Source organism: Diabrotica virgifera, chromosome 5, assembly GCF_917563875.1.
Source record: "Diabrotica virgifera virgifera chromosome 5, PGI_DIABVI_V3a".
In the NCBI taxonomy this organism is placed as follows: domain Eukaryota; kingdom Metazoa; phylum Arthropoda; class Insecta; order Coleoptera; family Chrysomelidae; genus Diabrotica; species Diabrotica virgifera.
This window is the reverse complement of record NC_065447.1, coordinates 110,513,285-110,532,349: the sequence shown is the minus strand read 5'-3', so window position 1 is coordinate 110,532,349 and position 19,065 is coordinate 110,513,285. Positions and strand designations below refer to the sequence as shown.

Sequence of the window (19,065 nt, the reverse complement as noted above, 5' to 3'; positions counted from 1 at the left end):
TTTTAAGTAACTTTTGTTCTATAGAGCTTTTTTGCCAAGTCAACACTTTTCGAGTTATTTGCAAGTGAATATGTTCATTTTTCAACAAAATAACCACGCTTTTAGACGGTTTTTCGCAAATAACTCAAATATTAAGTATTTTGTCCAAAAAAATGTTTTTATCAAAAATATAGCCTATAAAAAATAAAAAAAATGGTGTACGCGTTAGCTCTCTGGATCTCGTAGAACCAGAGTTATAGCCAATGAAAAATAGATTCATATTCACCAAATTTCAAATAGAATATTTCGACGTGAAATATCCAAAAAATTAAGCACTTTTTGGGAAAACCTGTTATAACTTTTTTTAAAGTGTTTAAAAAAAGCTTTATTTCTGTTTTTACAAAAAGTTTCTAGCATCAAATTTAAGCAAGTTACGCTCAAAATAAAGTTGGTACCTTTTGTTTTTGCAAAAAAAAAATCGGGAAGACCACCCCCTAATTAGCAACTTCAATTAAATTAATCGTTACCGCTCCACAAATTATTTTACTTATGTTGTGTTTATATGATCTGTAAGTTTCATCGATTCAAAGTGCTTATTTTTGAAAAAATGTGGTTTCAAAATAAAATTTTTAAAAATTTAAATTTTGAAAAATATGCTTTTTTCAAAATAACTTAAAAATTGTTAGAGATACCAAAAATCTCGAACAACAAAAAAAGTTAGATTTGCTTTTCTGAATATCATGTATTTTTTTGTTTTTATGTTGGACAAAAATTGATTAAGATTTGGTGTTTCTAAATCTGCATACATTCGTGATCAGTGACTCGTTTAACCCCTTTTAACTACAGCTCTTTCAATAATAAGGACTTTGAACCGATGAAACTTACAGATCGTATAAACAATATATACAGGAGTCAAGAAACTTATGAAGTCCTAACGATTAAGTTCATTTAACCAAAAGGGACTAACTTTATTTTGAGCGTAACTTGTTTAATTTTGATGCTGGAAATTTTTTTTATAAAACAGAAATGAAGCTTTTTTTAAACACTTTAAATAAGTTGTAATGAGTTTTCCCCAAAATGTGCTTCATTTTTGGTTATTTCAAGTTAAAATATTTCATTTGGAATTTGACGAATATGAACCTATTTTTTATTAGCTATAACTCTGCTTCTGCTAGGTGTAGAGACGTGATGTATACACCATTTTTTTAAATTTTTTACAGGCTATATTTTTGCTAAGAATGTATTTTCGACAAAATACTTACTATTTGAGTTATTTGCGAAAAACCGTCTAAAAGCGTGGTTATTTTGTTGAAAAAATGAACATATTCACTGCCAAATAACCCGAAAAGTATTGACTTAGTGAAAAAACTCTATGGAACAAAAGTTACTTAAAATTAGCCAGTTTATCCATTTCTTGACTTTCTTTGGACGAAAATTTTTTCACCCCCAGGAGGGGGTGAAAACCACCCCCAGGGCAAAAGCACATATCGGCACAATATCACTTTTTTTCTTTGACTTGTTAGCTATGTGTATGCCAAATTTCATGTCAATCCAAGCGGTTCTTTATAATTTAGAGGTTTTGCAATATTTTACCGTTAAAGAATGGACTAATTTATTTTATATAATAATTAAATTCACTATCAAATGTCATTGATGTTTTATTAATACTTAATTTAAAATTTAGTTTGACATTCACGAAGTGTCAAACTCAAATGTAAATAACCTAGGCTTTGCTTAACAAATTGAGAAAAAGCTAGCCTACTTAATAGCAACGATTTCAGCTGGACGTGTAGTGTGTCGGCAGAAAATAATACGATTGTGACGTCACATTTTAGACTTTGAAGTCGATTATCTCGAAGACGGTTAGAAATATCGAAATGCCGTTTTCAGATTTGGATTCAGAAGGAAAACTACATAAGAATCCATCGATAAATCTGATCTGAGTATTGCAGGAGCGGCAACACAATAACACACATACTTTTGCGAATTTATAAACGAAATGTTTTCGTTGAAAATACCTCTATTTAACTTCGTCAAACGCTATTAATGCCTAAAAACTACTTTGATTTACAAGCAAGGGTGTTCCTCAATTATTCCCGAAAAATCCAAAATCCGTTATCAAAATACCTACCAAAGTTTTAAAAAATGGTGTGAAGGCAAGAATTTAAGAATCGAAGAAAAGACTCTATTGGCATATTTCGTTCAAAGACATATGCAGTTGAAAGCTCCTGGAAGCCTCTGGGCAGAATATTCAATGATTAAATCCACCGTTTTTCTTTATGATGGCATTGATATTTCCAAGTTTTCAACTTTGATCGCGCATTTGAAGAGAAAAAATGTTGGATACTACTAATGTATGCGATTCTACAGGAGTTTCTGTTAGAAGTGAAACCACAGCCCAAACAAGTGGGATTTCATTAAATAATTTAACAAATTGTACCATAAGTTTCAATATTAATAAATAATTCGTTAGTTTTCTTTATTCCTTCAAAAAATAAATAAAAATTAAGAGATTTTTTAACTCGACGGTGAGTGAATTACTTATCGTCGAGTTGGAGTACTTACCGTCGAGTTGGATTACTTACCGTCGAGTTGCTAGTAAATGTCACCTACTGACGTAAAATCTGTCACTGTAAACAGTCAAAAGTGATCAATCGTCCAAAAAAGTATATAATTGAGTTGTTTTAACTGTTATTGTTTTTTTTCCTTCTTTTTATTTTTTTTATTATCTATTTTTAGTTGATTCTTTTGTTTGAGTTTTGTTTTTTATAATATGTATTTTATAATATTTTTTTTTGATGGAGTATACCTATAAAATGTATAGGTATATTTTTTTTATTATTTTTTTATTTTGTTTTTGTCATCTTTTAATTAATTATAATAATTTTTTAAATAGTTTTAAATAATTTTTAAATTGTTTTTTGTTTTTTTGTTTTTATTTATTTTTTTTCATTTTTTCGTATTATATGGTTTATTACAATATTGGTGTGTTCGCAGATTGCTTACAAGTTTCGTCTTAATTCTATGGTTAGTACATATGGTTTCAGACATTTAGTTTTCGTAAGTCTTCATAAAAACTTGCAATATTTCCCTGTTGGTTATCACATTCTAATAGCATGTGTCAATTCTCCATATTTACCGCAAGTACAGTTTGGAGTGTCTGCTAGATTCATTTTGTATATTCTTCAAGGTGTAAGAGCATGATTTGCTCTTATTCTATTAAGCTTCTTCTTCTTAACGTGCCCTATCAAGTCCCCTTGACGTTGGCGATTAACATGCCGAAACTGTCTCTGTCTCGAGCTATTCTAAATAGTTGTTCTGCTTTCTTTATTCCTGTCCACTCCCGGATATTCTTCAACCAAGAGGCTTGCTTTCTACCAATTCCTCTGCGTCCTTCGATTTTACGCATCATAATAAATTGAAGAATATTATACCGGTATCCCCTTACTACGTGTCCAAAATAGGCCATCTTTCTATATTTGATGTTATTAAGCAGCTCACGGGCAGCATTTGCTCTCTTAAGGACTGCCACATTTGTCAGCATAGCCGTCCATGTTATTTTCAGTGTACGTCTGTGCAGCCACATTTTTCAAAGGCCTCCAAACGATTAATGGTGGATATTTTTAATGTCCATGCTTCGACACCAAACAAGAGGACTGACCAAATGTAACATTTAATCATGCGCTTTCGAAGTTGAAGTTGCAAGTTATCATTACAGAAGAATGACCTCATTTTTAAAAATGTCGTGCGGGCTATCTCGATTCTATATTTTATCTCTTTATCTGGATCTAGTTGTTCAGTAATATGAAAACCAAGATATTCAAAAGTGGGTACTCTTTGAATTATATGACCATCAACACATAACCGTGAATCTTGATGGGCCAAACGGCTAAATACCATGTATTTTGTTTTTGAACAGTTTATGTTTAGGCCAAACTCTCTTCCCACTGTGTCAATAGCATTTAAAAGGTGTTGTAATCCATTCATATCATCACTTAAAATAACTGTATTATCTGCATATCTGATTGTATTTATCAGAATTCCATTAACTTTCACACCCCATTCCAAATGATGCAGCGCTTCCTTAAATTTTCTATCTGAATATAAATTGAATAACAGTGGGGACAGTATACAACCCTGTCTGACACCTTTTTGTATTTTGCATATTTGTGTTGGTTTTTCATTTATGCAAGCTCTCGCTGTTTGACGCCAGTATAATTTTTCTATGATTCGTACATCTTGACTATCAACTCCTTTATCCTTTAATATTTTAAGTAATTTGTGATGTTGTACTCGATTAAAGGCCTTCTCATAGTCAATAAATACAGTAAAGACGTCTTTCCTTTGATCTCGACATTTCTGCAATAATACATTTAGTACAAAGAGTGCGTCCCGGATTCCCAGTCCATTTCTGAAGCCAAATTGTGTTTCATCCTGATCTTCTTCACATTTATCTCTGATTCTACTGTGGATGATACGTAGAAAGATTTTCAAAGTGTGGCTCAAAAGGCTTATCATTCTATAATCGCTAGAGTTTTTCGGACGTTGTTTTTTTGGTAGGGTTATGAATTCGGACTTTAACCAATCTTTAGGGATATCACCAGTCAAATAAACATCATTGAAAAGTTTGACTAGTATTCCAATGTCTTCCTCATTTTTGAGCTTTAACATTTCTGTAGGTATGTTGTCAGGACCAACGGCTTTCTTGTTTTTTGCCAATTTTATAGCATGTAGTATTTCTGAGTTTAGTATTTCTGGTCCTTCACCGTCATCCAAAGTCTCCAGTTCTTCGGGTCTATCATCATTATAAAGTTCATTTATATAATTATACCAGGTAGTTCGAATTTCGTGTTCGTCTATTATCATTTTTCCCGACGAATCCGTTATACTTAGTATGTGGAGTTTCCTTATGATAAAGACCAGCTACTTCTCTAAATTTTTAAACATATTAACCCGGCACCTGCCACGTGGCTTTGCAAGACGTCAACTGCCACGTGGGGTGCTCACAGCACCCCTTAAACATTTTCTGTGATCTACTTGTTTATAAACAAAATAATGTGTTGAGTTACACAAGAATATAAAAAAAACATGATTTATTATTTTATTAGCTACTAATATATTATAGAAGTTAAGAAATAAAATTAAAAAGGTGTTATAAGCAAATTAGCAAGTACCAACCCATGAAATAGAAGTGAAGTAAAATATCTAAAAAAAATTAAGATTTATTGAGTATAGAGACTATATTAATAATTTAAATCAGTTATTACAATAAAAAATGTAAATATGACCTAATCTTTACTAAAAACACAAAAAAAATTTAAAACTTAAACTGCCAGATGATGACACCCCGATTCGACTTTAGAGCTACAAGTTCAGAATGACACTAAATAACCACTTCAAACGCAAACAGATCTATGCTATATAATATTATAGAAAGCTACTATGACGCACAGCACGGTTAACAAACTTGAAATACCAAATATTTAATGAAAACGTGTTATGGGGTGCTGGTAGCACCCCACGTGGCAGGTGCCGGGTTAAACGTATCATGTTTTTCATTCAACTTTTCTAATTCCTTGCATTTATCCTCCATCCATTTTTCTTTAGCTACCTTTATTTTTTGTTTAATTAGTTTCTGTTTTTCTTTGTATTCTGTCTTGTTATCTTTCAGTTTTCTTCTCTGCTCCATCAATTCCAGGATTTCATCAGTCATCCATTGTTGTTTTTGTGCCTCTGCATCGTTGTTTTATATTTTTCCATTACTTTCCAGCTAAAATCTTTAAACGTGTTCCATATTTCTATAGTGTTTTCATTTGTTGAATTCTTTAGCTGATTATTTAGGTCATTTTCTATTAGCGTTTTGTTGGATGCTGAGATATGTAATTTTGGTGTTTGGTGAGATATTCTATTAATAGTGTTGATAAACTTTCTGTTGGACTCTGAATAAAAAGGGGTAGTTTTCACCTCTAAAAAATTATACGCCTATTTCCCAAAATTTCATCAAAATTAATGTGTCAGGATAGAAATCGCAGGTAATATCCTATTTGTGCTCTCATTGACTGGCGTAATAATATGCCACCGAAATACCAATTTCATGAATCAAAAGTGCGGAAAATTCTTGTGATCAGATTTGTCTCCAAAATAATTATAGATCCCACTGACTAATGTTATGAGGTCACCGCATTCCTAATTTAAGACATGAAAGAATTCAATGAGTAACTGAAAATGTAGTTGTCTAATAGGGTGAGGGAGTATTGTTCAAATTTGATTGGTAATGAATTAGCACATCTACATTTTCACTCTTTTCATTTTATACACTCACCGGTACATAATTCCGCCACTAATATTTTGATTAAGTTTGACAATTTATAACTTTATTATTTACACCCCGATTTTCAAGATTCTTGCGGGTACATGTATTGATACCATTTATTATTATTCCGGTAACAAAAAAATTGCTTAGATGGCATTATACAGGGCTGAATGGAAGCGTTGTAGTTTCTCCTAACTTCAAAAAATTCTGTGGAAAGATTGAAGAGCTGATTTTGTTTCATAGTTCTTTCGTATTATACCGGAGGTATCACTAAGATTTTGTTTTTGAAATTATCCGAATATCCTATTTGTTGTAAGAGCTGCACAATTTTTTGTAAATAAAAACACTGATTGACTCATAAACATAAATTTAGAGGCTGGATTGATAAAATTAGAATGGCTCACATGCAGCCCAGATCTCAATCCTATCAAGCATTTTAAGTTTGAACTGAAAATAGCTGTTCGCAGTCATCCTACGCCTCTAGAAAATTTGCTACAGTTATGGGCCTGGTAGAGTAATATCGGACTATTCCCCAAGTAAGGATAACGCATCTTATTTATTCGATATCAAACAGATTGAGAGCAGTAGTTGCTGCGAGAGGTGGACATAACCGCTATTAAATTGTTTTGTTTTGTGGTTAATTTTTTTGTGTTGTTAATTTTGGTGCGTTTGATATTTTTAATTAAATAAACCTTCAAAGCAGTGGTTTTATTTACAGTTTTTACAAGAAAAGAGGTATTCAGATAATTCAAAAAACGAAATCTTAGGGATGCCTCCGAGATAATACAAAAGGAGTATGAAACAAAATCAGCCCTTAACTTTCCCAAAGAAGTTAGGATAAAATACAACGCTTCCATTAACCCTCGTATAATGCAAAAAACAAATTTTACTAGAAAAATAACAAAAGCTATCAATAGATGTACCTACAGACTGATGCAAGAATCTTAAAAATCGGAGTACAAATAATCAAGTTATAAATTGTCAAGCTTAATCAAAAATTTTAAGTGGCGGAATTTTGTACCGGTGAATGTATATTTTTTGATTAAAATGCTTAATCTAATTGTATAAATATTCTTCTGAAGCCATTTTCTTGTGGCATCTTAATGCAGTTTAGTATTTTTATTAGGAATAAGCCACAAGTAATTAAATTAGTTAAAATTAAGTTTATTTGTCGTTTCGATTTCCACTTAAGAAATCATTCTCAAAACACAAAACATTAATAGAATAAACAATTTTGTCATGTTGCTAGCAAAAAATTCTTCTAATAATTTAATTTTGTGTGACTCATTGATATAGAAAATTCAGACATATACAGGGTGTAACAAAAACACAGGTCATAAATTAAATCACATATTCTGGGACCAAAAATAGTTCGATTGAACCTAACTTACCTTAAAGTTAAAAAGTTACAGCCCTTTGAAGTTACAAAATAAAAATCGATTTTTTTCAATAGATCGAACACTGTTTAAGCTTTCTTATTGAAAACAGACACGTGAAATTCTTATGATAGGAACATCTGAAAAAAAATTATAGTGGAATTTGTGTACCCCATAAAAATTTTATGGGGGTTTTGTTCCGTTAAACCCCCCAAACTTTTGTGTACGTTCCAATTAAATTATCATTGTGGCACGATTAGTTAAACACAATGTTTTTAAAACTTTTTTGCCTCTTAGTACTTTTTCGAAAAGTTAATTTTTTTTGAGATATTTTGAATAGTTTGTCAAATCCACCACATATTTGTGTTTAACTAATTGTACTGCAATAATAGTTTATTTGGAACGTACACAAACATTTGGAGGGTTTAAAGGCACAAAACCCCTATAAATTTTTTACCTAAACATATTAAAAAAGAAGCCGCATCTCGATTAAAACTGGTTTATCGAAAAAGTACTAAGAGGCAAAAAAGTTTTAAAAACATTGTGTTTAACTAATACTACAAGAATAATTTAATTGGGACGCACATAAAAGTTTGGGGGGGGGTTTAAGGAAACAAAACCCCCATAAAATTTTTATGGGCTGCACAAATTTCAATATAATTTCTTTTTAGGATGTTCATGCCATAAGAATGCCACATGTCCATTTTGTAGGGTTGTAACTTATTTTGTGTGCATATTTGTACTAAGGTAATTAAGTTAGGTTCAATCGAACTATTTTTGGTCCCAGAATATGTGATTTAATTTATGACCTGTATTTTTGTTACACCCTGTATATTCAGACATTTTAAAAAAGATAACTTTACATTCGTCTTATCAATATTTATACGTTGGGTTTCTGGGACGACTTTATTCGACATAAGGACGACTCAGGTGTTCAGCTGTATAGAAAATAAACACACACACACACACACACACACCACACCACACCACACCACACCACACCACACCACACCACACCACACCACACCACACCACACCACACCACACCACACCACACCACACCACACCACACCACACCACACCACACCACACCACACCACACCACACCACACCACACCACACCACACCACACCACACCACACCACACCACACCACACCACACCACACCACACCACACCACACCACACCACACCACACCACACCACACCACACCACACCACACCACACCACACCACACCACACCACACCACACCACACCACACCACACCACACCACACCACACCACACCACACCACACCACACCACACCACACACACACAAACAGATATCTAAATTACAAATCAATTCACAATTTTAATGTTCAAAAGGGAATCATTAAATCCTTATACGATAGAACCAAACTTGTTTGTTCTTAGCAGAAAACAAAAAATCGATCTTAAATCATTTGTTATTTATTTATTAAGCTCAACAGGCCGTGAAGGCCTAGGGCTGAAAGATTTAATTTTTCCTTACAATTACTATTACATATTTATATATAATGCTATATCCTATACTACTATAATATATACAATATTACATTTGTTTGTATAAAACACTTAATACTACACTTAACATTATAGTCTTTCCATACATTTCTTCACCACTTCCTTCCATTGTTTTCTGTCCAAAGCTTTTTATTTCCAGTTTACAATATTACTTTGTTTTAAGTCTTCATATACGCTGTCCTTCCATCTCCTTCTTGGTCTTCCTATTCTTCTTTTTTGTATTGGCTTACGTAATAGAACCATTTTTGGCATTCTCGCCTTTCCCATTCTTTCTATGTGTCCTAAGTATCGGATTCTCTGTGCTTTGATTGCCGTCGTTATATTTGGTTCATTATATAGTTCTTCAAGTTCCTTATTATTTCTTCTTCTCCATTGACCGTCTATTTTCACGCCTCCATATATTGCTCGTTGTATTTTCCTCTCCCATCTTTCTAAAAGGTCTATTTCTGATTTTTTAAGCACCCATGTTTCACATGCATATGTAGCTGTAGGTCTGATAACTGTTTTGTAGATTCTTATTTTTGTTTTTCTTGACACATCTTTGGATTTCATTAATGGACGCAATGCTCCATACTTTTTGTTTGCTTTTGCTATTCTTGCTTTTATTTCCCCTTCCCCATGTCCCTTTTCATCTACTTTTACACCCAGGTATGTAAATTCTGAAACTCTTTTAAATGCGCATACATTTTCTCCTTCTATCTCCAATGTGAAATTGTCTTCATTTTCTTTATCTGTTTCTCCCATTATCATGTATTTTGTCTTTTCCTTATTTATGAGAAGACCAAAAGGTTTGGCTTGTTTTATTATATTGCTCATTAATTTTGTTAGCTCTTTCTTACTTGTCGATAATAATGTTAGATCATCTGCGAATGCAATACATTGGTGGCCATTTTTAAAAATCGTTTCCTGTGTGCTTATTTTACTTTTCCTGATTATTCCTTCCAGTATTACATTAAAAAGAGTCGTTGATAGTGGGTCTCCTTGTCTTAATCCTTCCTTTGTTTCAAAATTATTTGATTTATGTCCCTTCCATGCTATTTCGTTTGTGGAGTTATCCATAGTCATCTTTACCATCCTGACGATTTTACTTGGTATGCCCATTTCTTTCATTAGTGCGTACATCTGTTGCCGCTTTACCGTATCATAGGCCTGTTTAAAGTCGACGAACAGGACGTATACTGCTATTTTATGTTCGTAGCACGTAGTTTGGATTTCTTTTAACGCAAATATTTGGTCTGTCGTCGACCTATTACTTCTGAATCCTGCCTGATATTCGCCCAATATCTTTTCCGTGTATTGATTCAGCTTTTTTCTTAAGATGTTTGTCAATATTTTGTACACGACTTCTAGCAACGCGATACCTCTATAATTTTCACATCTCATTTTATCACCTTTTTTATGTATGGGGCATATCCTTGCCCTGGTCCATTCTCCTGGCATTCTTTCTGTTTCCCATATACTTTTTATCAGGCTATGTATCTCCTTGTGTAGTCTTTTTCCTCCTGCCTTTATCATTTCCGCCGATATTTCCGTTATTCCTGGGCTTTTATTGTTTTTTAGCCCTCTTATTTCATTTTCTATTTCTTCCCTCGTAGGTGTTTCTATTACTATATGGTCATCTTCAATTTCCTGGATTGTTCCCCTTTCTTCTTCGTTTTTGTTTAAAAGTTGTGTAAAATAAGTTTGCCAATTTCTCATTATTTCCCCGGGTTCATTTATTAATATTCCTTCCTCATTTTTCATATATGGGTTATGTTTCTGATATCCCCTTTCCATTTTTCTTGTTTCCTGGTAAAAGGATCTTATTTCCTTTTTTTGGAATTTTTCCTCTATCACTTTGAGTTTTTCTTCGTTGTATTTTCTTTTTTTATTTCTGCATGTTCTCTTCATAATTCTCTTCAATTCTCTATATTCTTGTGTGCTAATGTCACTATTATTTCTTAAGTTTTTTATTCTTATTTTTCTAATTTCTTCTGCTATTTTTTGACATTCCTCATCATACCATTCTTTTGCTTTTTGTTTTCTATTACCTTTAATTAATATTTCTTTACTGGTGTTTAAAACTGCTTCTTTTATGCTTTCCCACTTTTCTTCCGGGTCTAGTGTTTCTGGTTCTTCGTTTAGTCTGCTGGTTATTTGTTGTTCGTACTTCTTCTGTGTCATATTATCTTTTAGTATTGCTGTGTTGAATTGTTTTTTGATTTCTTTGTCCCTTTGATTGTCTTTCTTTATATTAGCATTTATTCTATAGGCTGCTCTTACCAAAAAGTGATCTGAGTCACATTCCGCTCCTCTCATACTTTTTATATTTATTATATTATGGGCGTGCTTCTTCTCTATTAATATGTGGTCTATTTGATTTATTGTCCTTTTGTCAGGGGAAATCCACGTTCCTTTATGTATATCTTTTCTGCGTTGGTATGTGCTTTTTATTACCATTTGTCTTTCTGTGGCAAAACCTATAATTCGTTGACCATTATCATTTGATACATCGTGTTTACTGTATTTTCCTGTTATATTTTCATATATATCCTCTTTTCCCACTTTAGCATTGCAGTCTCCCATTACTATTTTGATATCAAATGCTGGTAATCTGTCATATTCTCTCTCTAGTTGCTCATAGTATGCATCTTTGTCTTCTTCGGTGGCGTCTTCTATTGGTGCATGTACATTTATTATGCTTATGTTTCGTTGATTCCCTTTTAACCTGATTGTGCACATTCTATCTGATATCGGCTTGAAATTCATCACTCTGGTTTTCCATCTTTTCTGTATGATAAAGCCTGTTCCTAGCAATCTGTTATTCCCCCCACTTTTAAAAAATACTATATCATCTATTTCTACTATTTCTGTGTCTAATTGTTTTGTTTCTTGTAAAGCTAATATATCTATTTCATATCTTTTTGTTTCTCTAATTAATTCTTTAAGTTTTCCCGTTTCATAAGTGCCTCTTACGTTCCATGTTCCCAAATTAGTTTTCATTTTCTTGTTTTTAATCCCAATCGTCTCCTTGTCCATTGCCGTTGTTGCTACCGTTTCATTTACGTCGTTTAGTTTTTTTGGTTTCTGTTTTGGTTTTCTATTTTTAAGAGTTGTTGCTGATGTTTATTCCATGTCCATACCTCCTCATTTATTTTTATTTTTTGAAATCCTACCTTGACGTTTTTTCCTTCCAATTTAGCCTCTTTTGCCTTCGTTCTGATTTTACCCTGTATCATCCGTTCATTTTTGTCCATGTCGTCATTAATATATATTTCTTTTCCCTTTATGTCTCTCAATTTGCCTTTATTTTTCATAATTTCTTCTTTGTCCGTTGCATTTTCGAGCTCAATCAAGCAGGATTTACTTCCAATTTTTCTTGCGCTTTTTATTTTTGTCTCAACTTTTAGTGCATTGCATAAAAAATGTTGGACGTTATCTTTTGTTATGTTTTGATCGTAGGTATCCATATCTACTCCCTGCAGTATTATATTATTTCGTCTTTTGTCCTTTTCCATTCTGTCTATTTTATTTTCCAATTCTTCCACTTTTTGTTGGGTTTCTCTGTTTTCCTGTTTCAGCTTTTCATTTTCTTGTCTGAGTTCCTTCATTTCCGCTCTGTACTCTTTTTGCTCTTCTCTTAGTTCCCTTATTTCCATTGTGATAATATTTAGGCTCTCCAATATTTTTTCTAGTTGCCTATCATTCCCAGGCGACCGATGTACTTTTTTACTTCTGCTATCGTCTGCCTCATCTTCCGATTCATCTCCTCTTTTTCTTGTCTTTTCGTCCACACTATACTCGTTCTCAGCCATTTTGTACGTAGCGTTAACTGGGCACACCCGTTTCAACCACGAGGAGGTATGCCCAATTATCCACGCACCAAAATTGCTTTTGTTTTTCGGCAGGTGTTTCTATTTTTTTTAAATCCGGCAACACCGCTTGAAATTTGACCAGCGTTCGCCAGTGTTTATAAGCTTATCTGTTAGCTGTTAACCTCACTTTTATTTGTCCGTTTAGTATTTTATACTATTTTTTACCGTTTTTACTTATATTATTCTTGCATTAGGTAGGGCACAGTTTATACCTTACCTTTTTCACTCACTCAGCATTCAATGTTCGCTGCACCACGCGAAAATCGGGTAAAATGCAGGCGAAAATTAAAACACTTTGTTTTCTATCTAATGCCACCTAAATCATTTGTTAGCATCTGTTTTATTAAAAAATGATTATCCTTTGTCGTTTATAAATAAGAAATTTATGTTTATAATTAAGCAATATGGAAAAACATACAAAACAACAAACACATTGAGATCCATTTTATATAAAACTAAACCTAACAATGAACAAACAAGAACAAATAATTTTATTGATAAAATACCTTGTGAATGCGAACATTTTAATTTTGGTGAATCATCAAGACCATTAAACGTTAGAATTAGTAAACATCAATCTTGTATTAAAAAAAAAGTGAATTTGCTAGATCTTAAATAATAGTAAACCCGCATGGGGACATAGAGTTTAGTATAACGATTTAAGTATAGTCCTGAAAGAAACAGCTGGTAAAAGGAGAAAAATCAAAGTTCTGGTTACTTATATTAAACCGGCCACTCACGATACTGCAGCGTAGTTCAATTTTGTCGAATTCGACTAATTGACAAACATTTTGGTAGTGTGTGACCGTGCATCCAACAAAATCGTTATAATTTTACCACAGAGAAACTGGCCTGTCTGTACAGTACTGCAGAATTGATATCGTCGATGATTTTGTCGAACAACACCGCAGTTCCGTGAGTGGCCGGCTTTAAAAGAGGAAATCAATACAAAGAAAATAGCACGATTAATAAGTCAGTAACATATCGAGCATTTATCATTTATATTTTAAAATAATGTGAGTTTGGTATTAATTTTGAGAGTAAACTAAATATAAGGCCAAATACCATGTCGCGATGGTATTATGACGTTTTTTTCTCGTGATTTACTATGGAATCGCTAACACAAGAATTTTACTAACATTATTGCGTGTGGTTGTCTTTTTAAAGATAAATATATGATTTTTCTGAGGGACATTCTTAAGTTCAAGTTTATACCTTTTTTTTAATATTTTATTTGTCGATAAAATTCGGTTTGGTGTAAATTATTATACTTACGGTCGCTTAGGAGGTATTAAGTATTTTCCAGTTGTCATAAATATTGAACCAGCCATCTTCAGGTGCACAAGCTAAGTCTAGTCGAGTTTATGTTGGAATCATTTCGGCCTAAAAATATTATTATCATAAATTATTTATAGGTAAAATTTAGAAAATGTCAAATTTGTTGAGACCGCCTACTTTTGGGGTAAATTTTATTTCGTTGTAAACTAAAAATAAAAACAAAATGCGAAAACTGTTGAGAATTTTTATACGCTTGTTTTTTTCTAACAAATCTTTTTTTTCATTTACAAACTCGCATCAGCCTGTACGGCTATTAGCGAAAATGATAGTTTTGGTAACATTAATAATAACTATAGAATACTACAATTAAATTTTATATAAACAGTCTATTGCTTTTAAGTACTGAAGGATCACTTTGGAACCGCACTTTGAGAATAGTATTTTCAAATCGTCCGGGATTCCGAATTGAACTCTTTCCGCACTGTGTAACGGGCACTCCACTAGAAGGTGTTTTATTGTCAGAGGGGTCTCACAAGCATAACACTCCTGTTGATGATCTCGTGTCATCAGATGACCATGCGTGAGGCGGCTATGACCAAGCCGCAATCGCGAGATGATCACTTGGGAGAATCGATTTGTGGAATTATCAGACCATCGTTGAAATGTTGGTTTTATCTCAGATAACTGCTTCTGGTTTTCATGCCATCTGCTATTCCATATATCAACTATTTTGCTGTGGAAATATGATTTGAGATCTGACGCTGGAGTTGTTGGATATATCTCTATAGTTGCGTCCTCTAAGGCTTCTCGAGCATGTTTATCTGCCAGTTCATTTCCAGCGATTCCAATATGAGATGGAACCCACAGGAAAGCAACATTTTTGTGATTTAGTTTGTGCAATTCTTGTCTTATGAGTTTGGCCACAGGGTGGGGAGAATAGATTTTAGTGATGATTTCTAAAGAATTTAAAGAGTCCGTAATTATGAGAAAGTTAATTTGAGAACTTTTCCTAACATGACATAGGGCTTTATATATCGCAAAGAGTTCTCCTGTTAAAATAGTGTTTGTCCCCTCTAGTTTATATTTCTTTATTTCATTCTGTGTTAAAAAGGCAGATGCAACACAATATTTAGTCTTTGATCCATCAGTGAATAACTGTTCGAATGAGGAAAATTGAGAAATTAAGATTTGATATTTAGAAATAATTATGTGACGATTGATTTCTTTCTTATTTTCTGACACTAGATCCATTATTAAATGAGGAGAAGATATTAGTCAAGGAGGGGGAGTTGGTATTTTGCTAGAATAGATTTTGGGAACTTTAAGGTGTAGTTCATTTATGATTCTTTTGCATTTTTCTTGAAAGGGAATGTGAGTTTTTGTATGCTGAGTACTTGAAGAGCAAATAGTTTGGTGATATTGTGAAGAGTACCGCTTCACTGCATATGAGAGTATTAATTCCTGTCTTCTTAAATCTAAAGGTAGTTCACCGAGTTCGGCCTGAAGATTTATAATAGGAGTTGTTCTAAATGCACCACATATTATTCTAAGAGCGTTGTTTTGTACGATATCTAAAAATTTTAGAGTTGTTTTTGAAGCAGATAAGTAAGCTTGGCATCCATAATCAATCTTGGAACGGATCAGATTTTTATATAATGTGAGTAGAGTCCTACCGTCCGCTCCCCAGTTTGTACCAGAAAGACATTTCAAGAGGTTTAGTCTTTTTTGACATGCTGCTGAAATATATTTAATGTTCTTTCCAGGTTAAAGCTTGATCAAATATTAGACCTAGATATTTAATTGTTTCTACATATTCGAGTCTCTGACCTCCAAATTTTAAAGTAGGTATCTCCTTTATCTGCTTTGGTCTCTTTGAAAATAGGATACAGCGAGTTTTGGATGAAGCAAATTGAAAACCACTCTTTTTTGACCAAGATATAAATTTATCGAGTTGATCTTGTAGTAATTTGGCCATACTCTGTATATTGTTTCCCTTTAAGAATATTATGAGATCATCAGCATATAACCTGGCTTGAATGGGTTTATTCATTGATTTGATTATATCATTAATAGCTATAAGAAAAAGCGTCGGACTGATCACTGATCCCTGAGGTCTGCCATTTTCTTGATATTTCACATTAGATAGAAGACCGTTTACTTTTAGTTTGAAATTTCTATTTAGGAGAAAATTTTTAACAAAAGCGAGTATATTTCCTTGATAACCCCATGATTTCAGTGCTGATATTATTTTGTGATTCCAGGCCATATCAAATCAAAATAAATTACAATACATTTCTGGTTGTTACAGAAGGCGTTATTAATATGCGTTTCTAGATCTACCAAGTTGTCGGTGGCCGATTTTAAAGGACGAAATCTAGATTGTTCATTAATCAGATGGTTTTTTTCTTCCAGACACCACAATAAACGTTTATTTATAATTTTTTCTAAAAGCTTACACATGACACAAGTTAGAGAGACAGGACGATAAGAATCTGCTTTGTTTCGTGGTTTATTAGGTTTTAAGATGGGAATAGTTATAGAGGATTTCCATAATCTGGGAAATTCATGTTTAGTCCATATACGATTGTATATTTTTAATAAAATTTCTAAAGCTTCTTCAGGTTTCAGAAAAGAAGCTGGAATGTCATCCGAACCTGGAGATGTGTCCTTTAAAGAATCTAACATCTCTCTTATTTCTCTGATTGTGATAAGTACATTTATAGGTTCATTATTGTTTACTATGTTGATAGGAATACTTTCTTTTTGTTCTTTATATGTTAGGAAACCTTTATCATAAATAGAATTTGAGGATGTTAACTGGAATGTTTCGGCTATTTTTTCTACGATTTCTGCATGGTCTGTTGTAGATGATTTATTGTCTAATTCTAATGAATCTATTCCTTGATATGAACTCGAACCTGTTATCTTCTTTATTTTCCTCCAAACTTTTGATACAGGTGTGTAATTATTTATCGTTTCTACATATTTTATCCAGGATTGTCTTTTAGACCTTGTGGTAACCAGTTTGGCTCTAGCCCTGCTCCTTTTAAGTTCGATTAAATTTTCTAGATTTTTGTGTCTTTTGTACTTATGAAGAGCTTTTTTACTTAGTTTAATAGCTTCTTTACATTCTTCATTCCACCAGGGAGTAACTTTATCTCTTTCAATGAACTTTGTTTTTCCTATTGCTTTTATAGCTGCTTCGGTTATGATTTTATTGAATTGTAGAATTATTTCGTCTATTGTATTATCTAAACAAATCATTGAAGATTCACTACGGATAATTTCTTGAAAAAGGCCCCAGTCAGCTTTGTCTAACCTCCATCTCGGATCAGGCTTAACTGGCGTAGATTTAATCAAGTGTTTTTCTATTAAAATCGGGTAGTGATCACTCCCATATAAGTCTTTTTCTACGTACCAATTGTGATTTATTTGAGAGTGGGCGTACAAAGTGAGATATCTATAGAAGAAAATGTCCCTGTCGATAAGTTTAAGTGGGTGCTACTACCATCGTTTAGTATTGCAAGATTTAACGTGTTCACTATATTTTCAATATTTTTTCCGGTAGATGTAGTTTTAAAGGAACCCCAGTTAGTGTTATGTCCATTTAGATCTCCCAGTATAATTTTTGGATTAGGTACCTGATTTATTAGGTTTACAAGATGTTGTTCTTCTAGGTTATAATTTGGAGGTATATATATATATTACATATGTTAACTTTTTGTGTTGTACCAATTTGTACAGCTACAGCTTCCAGATGTGTGCTTAGAGGAATTTCTTTGGATATTATTTGTTCTTTTACATAAATGGCAACGCCACCTGAAGCGTGACCAGCATTATCCCTATTTTTAAAATATGAATTAAAAGATTTTAGATTCATGCAGGTGGAATCTTTAAAATTAGTTTCTTGAAGACAAATAATTTGTGGTGTGTATTGATTGATTAACAACTGTAACATAGGTAAACGAGTTTTAAAGCTATTTAAATTCCACTGTAAAATCTTGTTATACATAAATGATTATATTTTATTAATGAACACAAAAATTAAAAAGTGGATGAATCACTTTCAGAATCCAAATTCGTTAAATTAAGTGGTAAATTAATTTGTACAGCTAATTTTTTTCTCAATTTAGTGCAGCGATATTTTGTTGTTCTGTCTTTTAAATGTGGGTGAATTTCATCCAACATAGTGATAATAGCTACGATGTCAGAGTTATAATCCTTCGCCACCGTTACTACATCAGAGCAGCCGTAGCAATTTTCTAGTAGACTTTCAACTTGCTGACTGCTGAGGCAAAAAGGAGGCGAGTGATTATCTATATATGTTTTAGTATTGCCTGAAAACTTTATGTTTTGTTCAGGTTTTTTTTCTGTTTTGCTCTTTTTCTTATTTTGTGTTATAGTTGGAGTTGCGAATTGGACATCCTCAGAAGTAGGAGAAGAAACAGCAGAAGCGGTACGTTTTTGTGAGTTATTTTGTGTTGAGGGATGATCGGACTTTGTATTGTCCACCAGAATATTTTTGTTTGTCTCAAGATTCATAGGGGTATTTAAAGTTTGAGAGAGGGGTGAGTTTGATAGTTCTCGATTTTGTGTCGTAGATAGCTTAGACATATTCAGGGGTACGTTTTGTTTTATTAGTGAACTGTGGTCTTTGATGGGTTGTGTATTATTGGAAGAAGAAGCGGTAGTGGTGTCAGAAATAGAAAGTGCTGAATTCT

General features: G+C 32.9%; 1 protein-coding gene across 3 annotated transcripts in view; it reads right to left on the bottom strand.

Annotated features, from left to right (window-relative positions):
• The window catches only part of LOC126885096 (uncharacterized), a 345,985-nt gene that overhangs the window by 245,957 nt on the left and 80,963 nt on the right, over positions 1-19,065 (bottom strand). For all 3 annotated transcript variants that reach the window (XM_050651521.1, XM_050651522.1, XM_050651523.1), the window contains exon 2: positions 14,342-14,449. In XM_050651521.1, coding sequence (XP_050507478.1) covers positions 14,342-14,397 — 56 coding nt within the window. In that variant the 5' untranslated portion in view covers positions 14,398-14,449. The remainder of the gene's footprint in view (positions 1-14,341; positions 14,450-19,065) is intronic.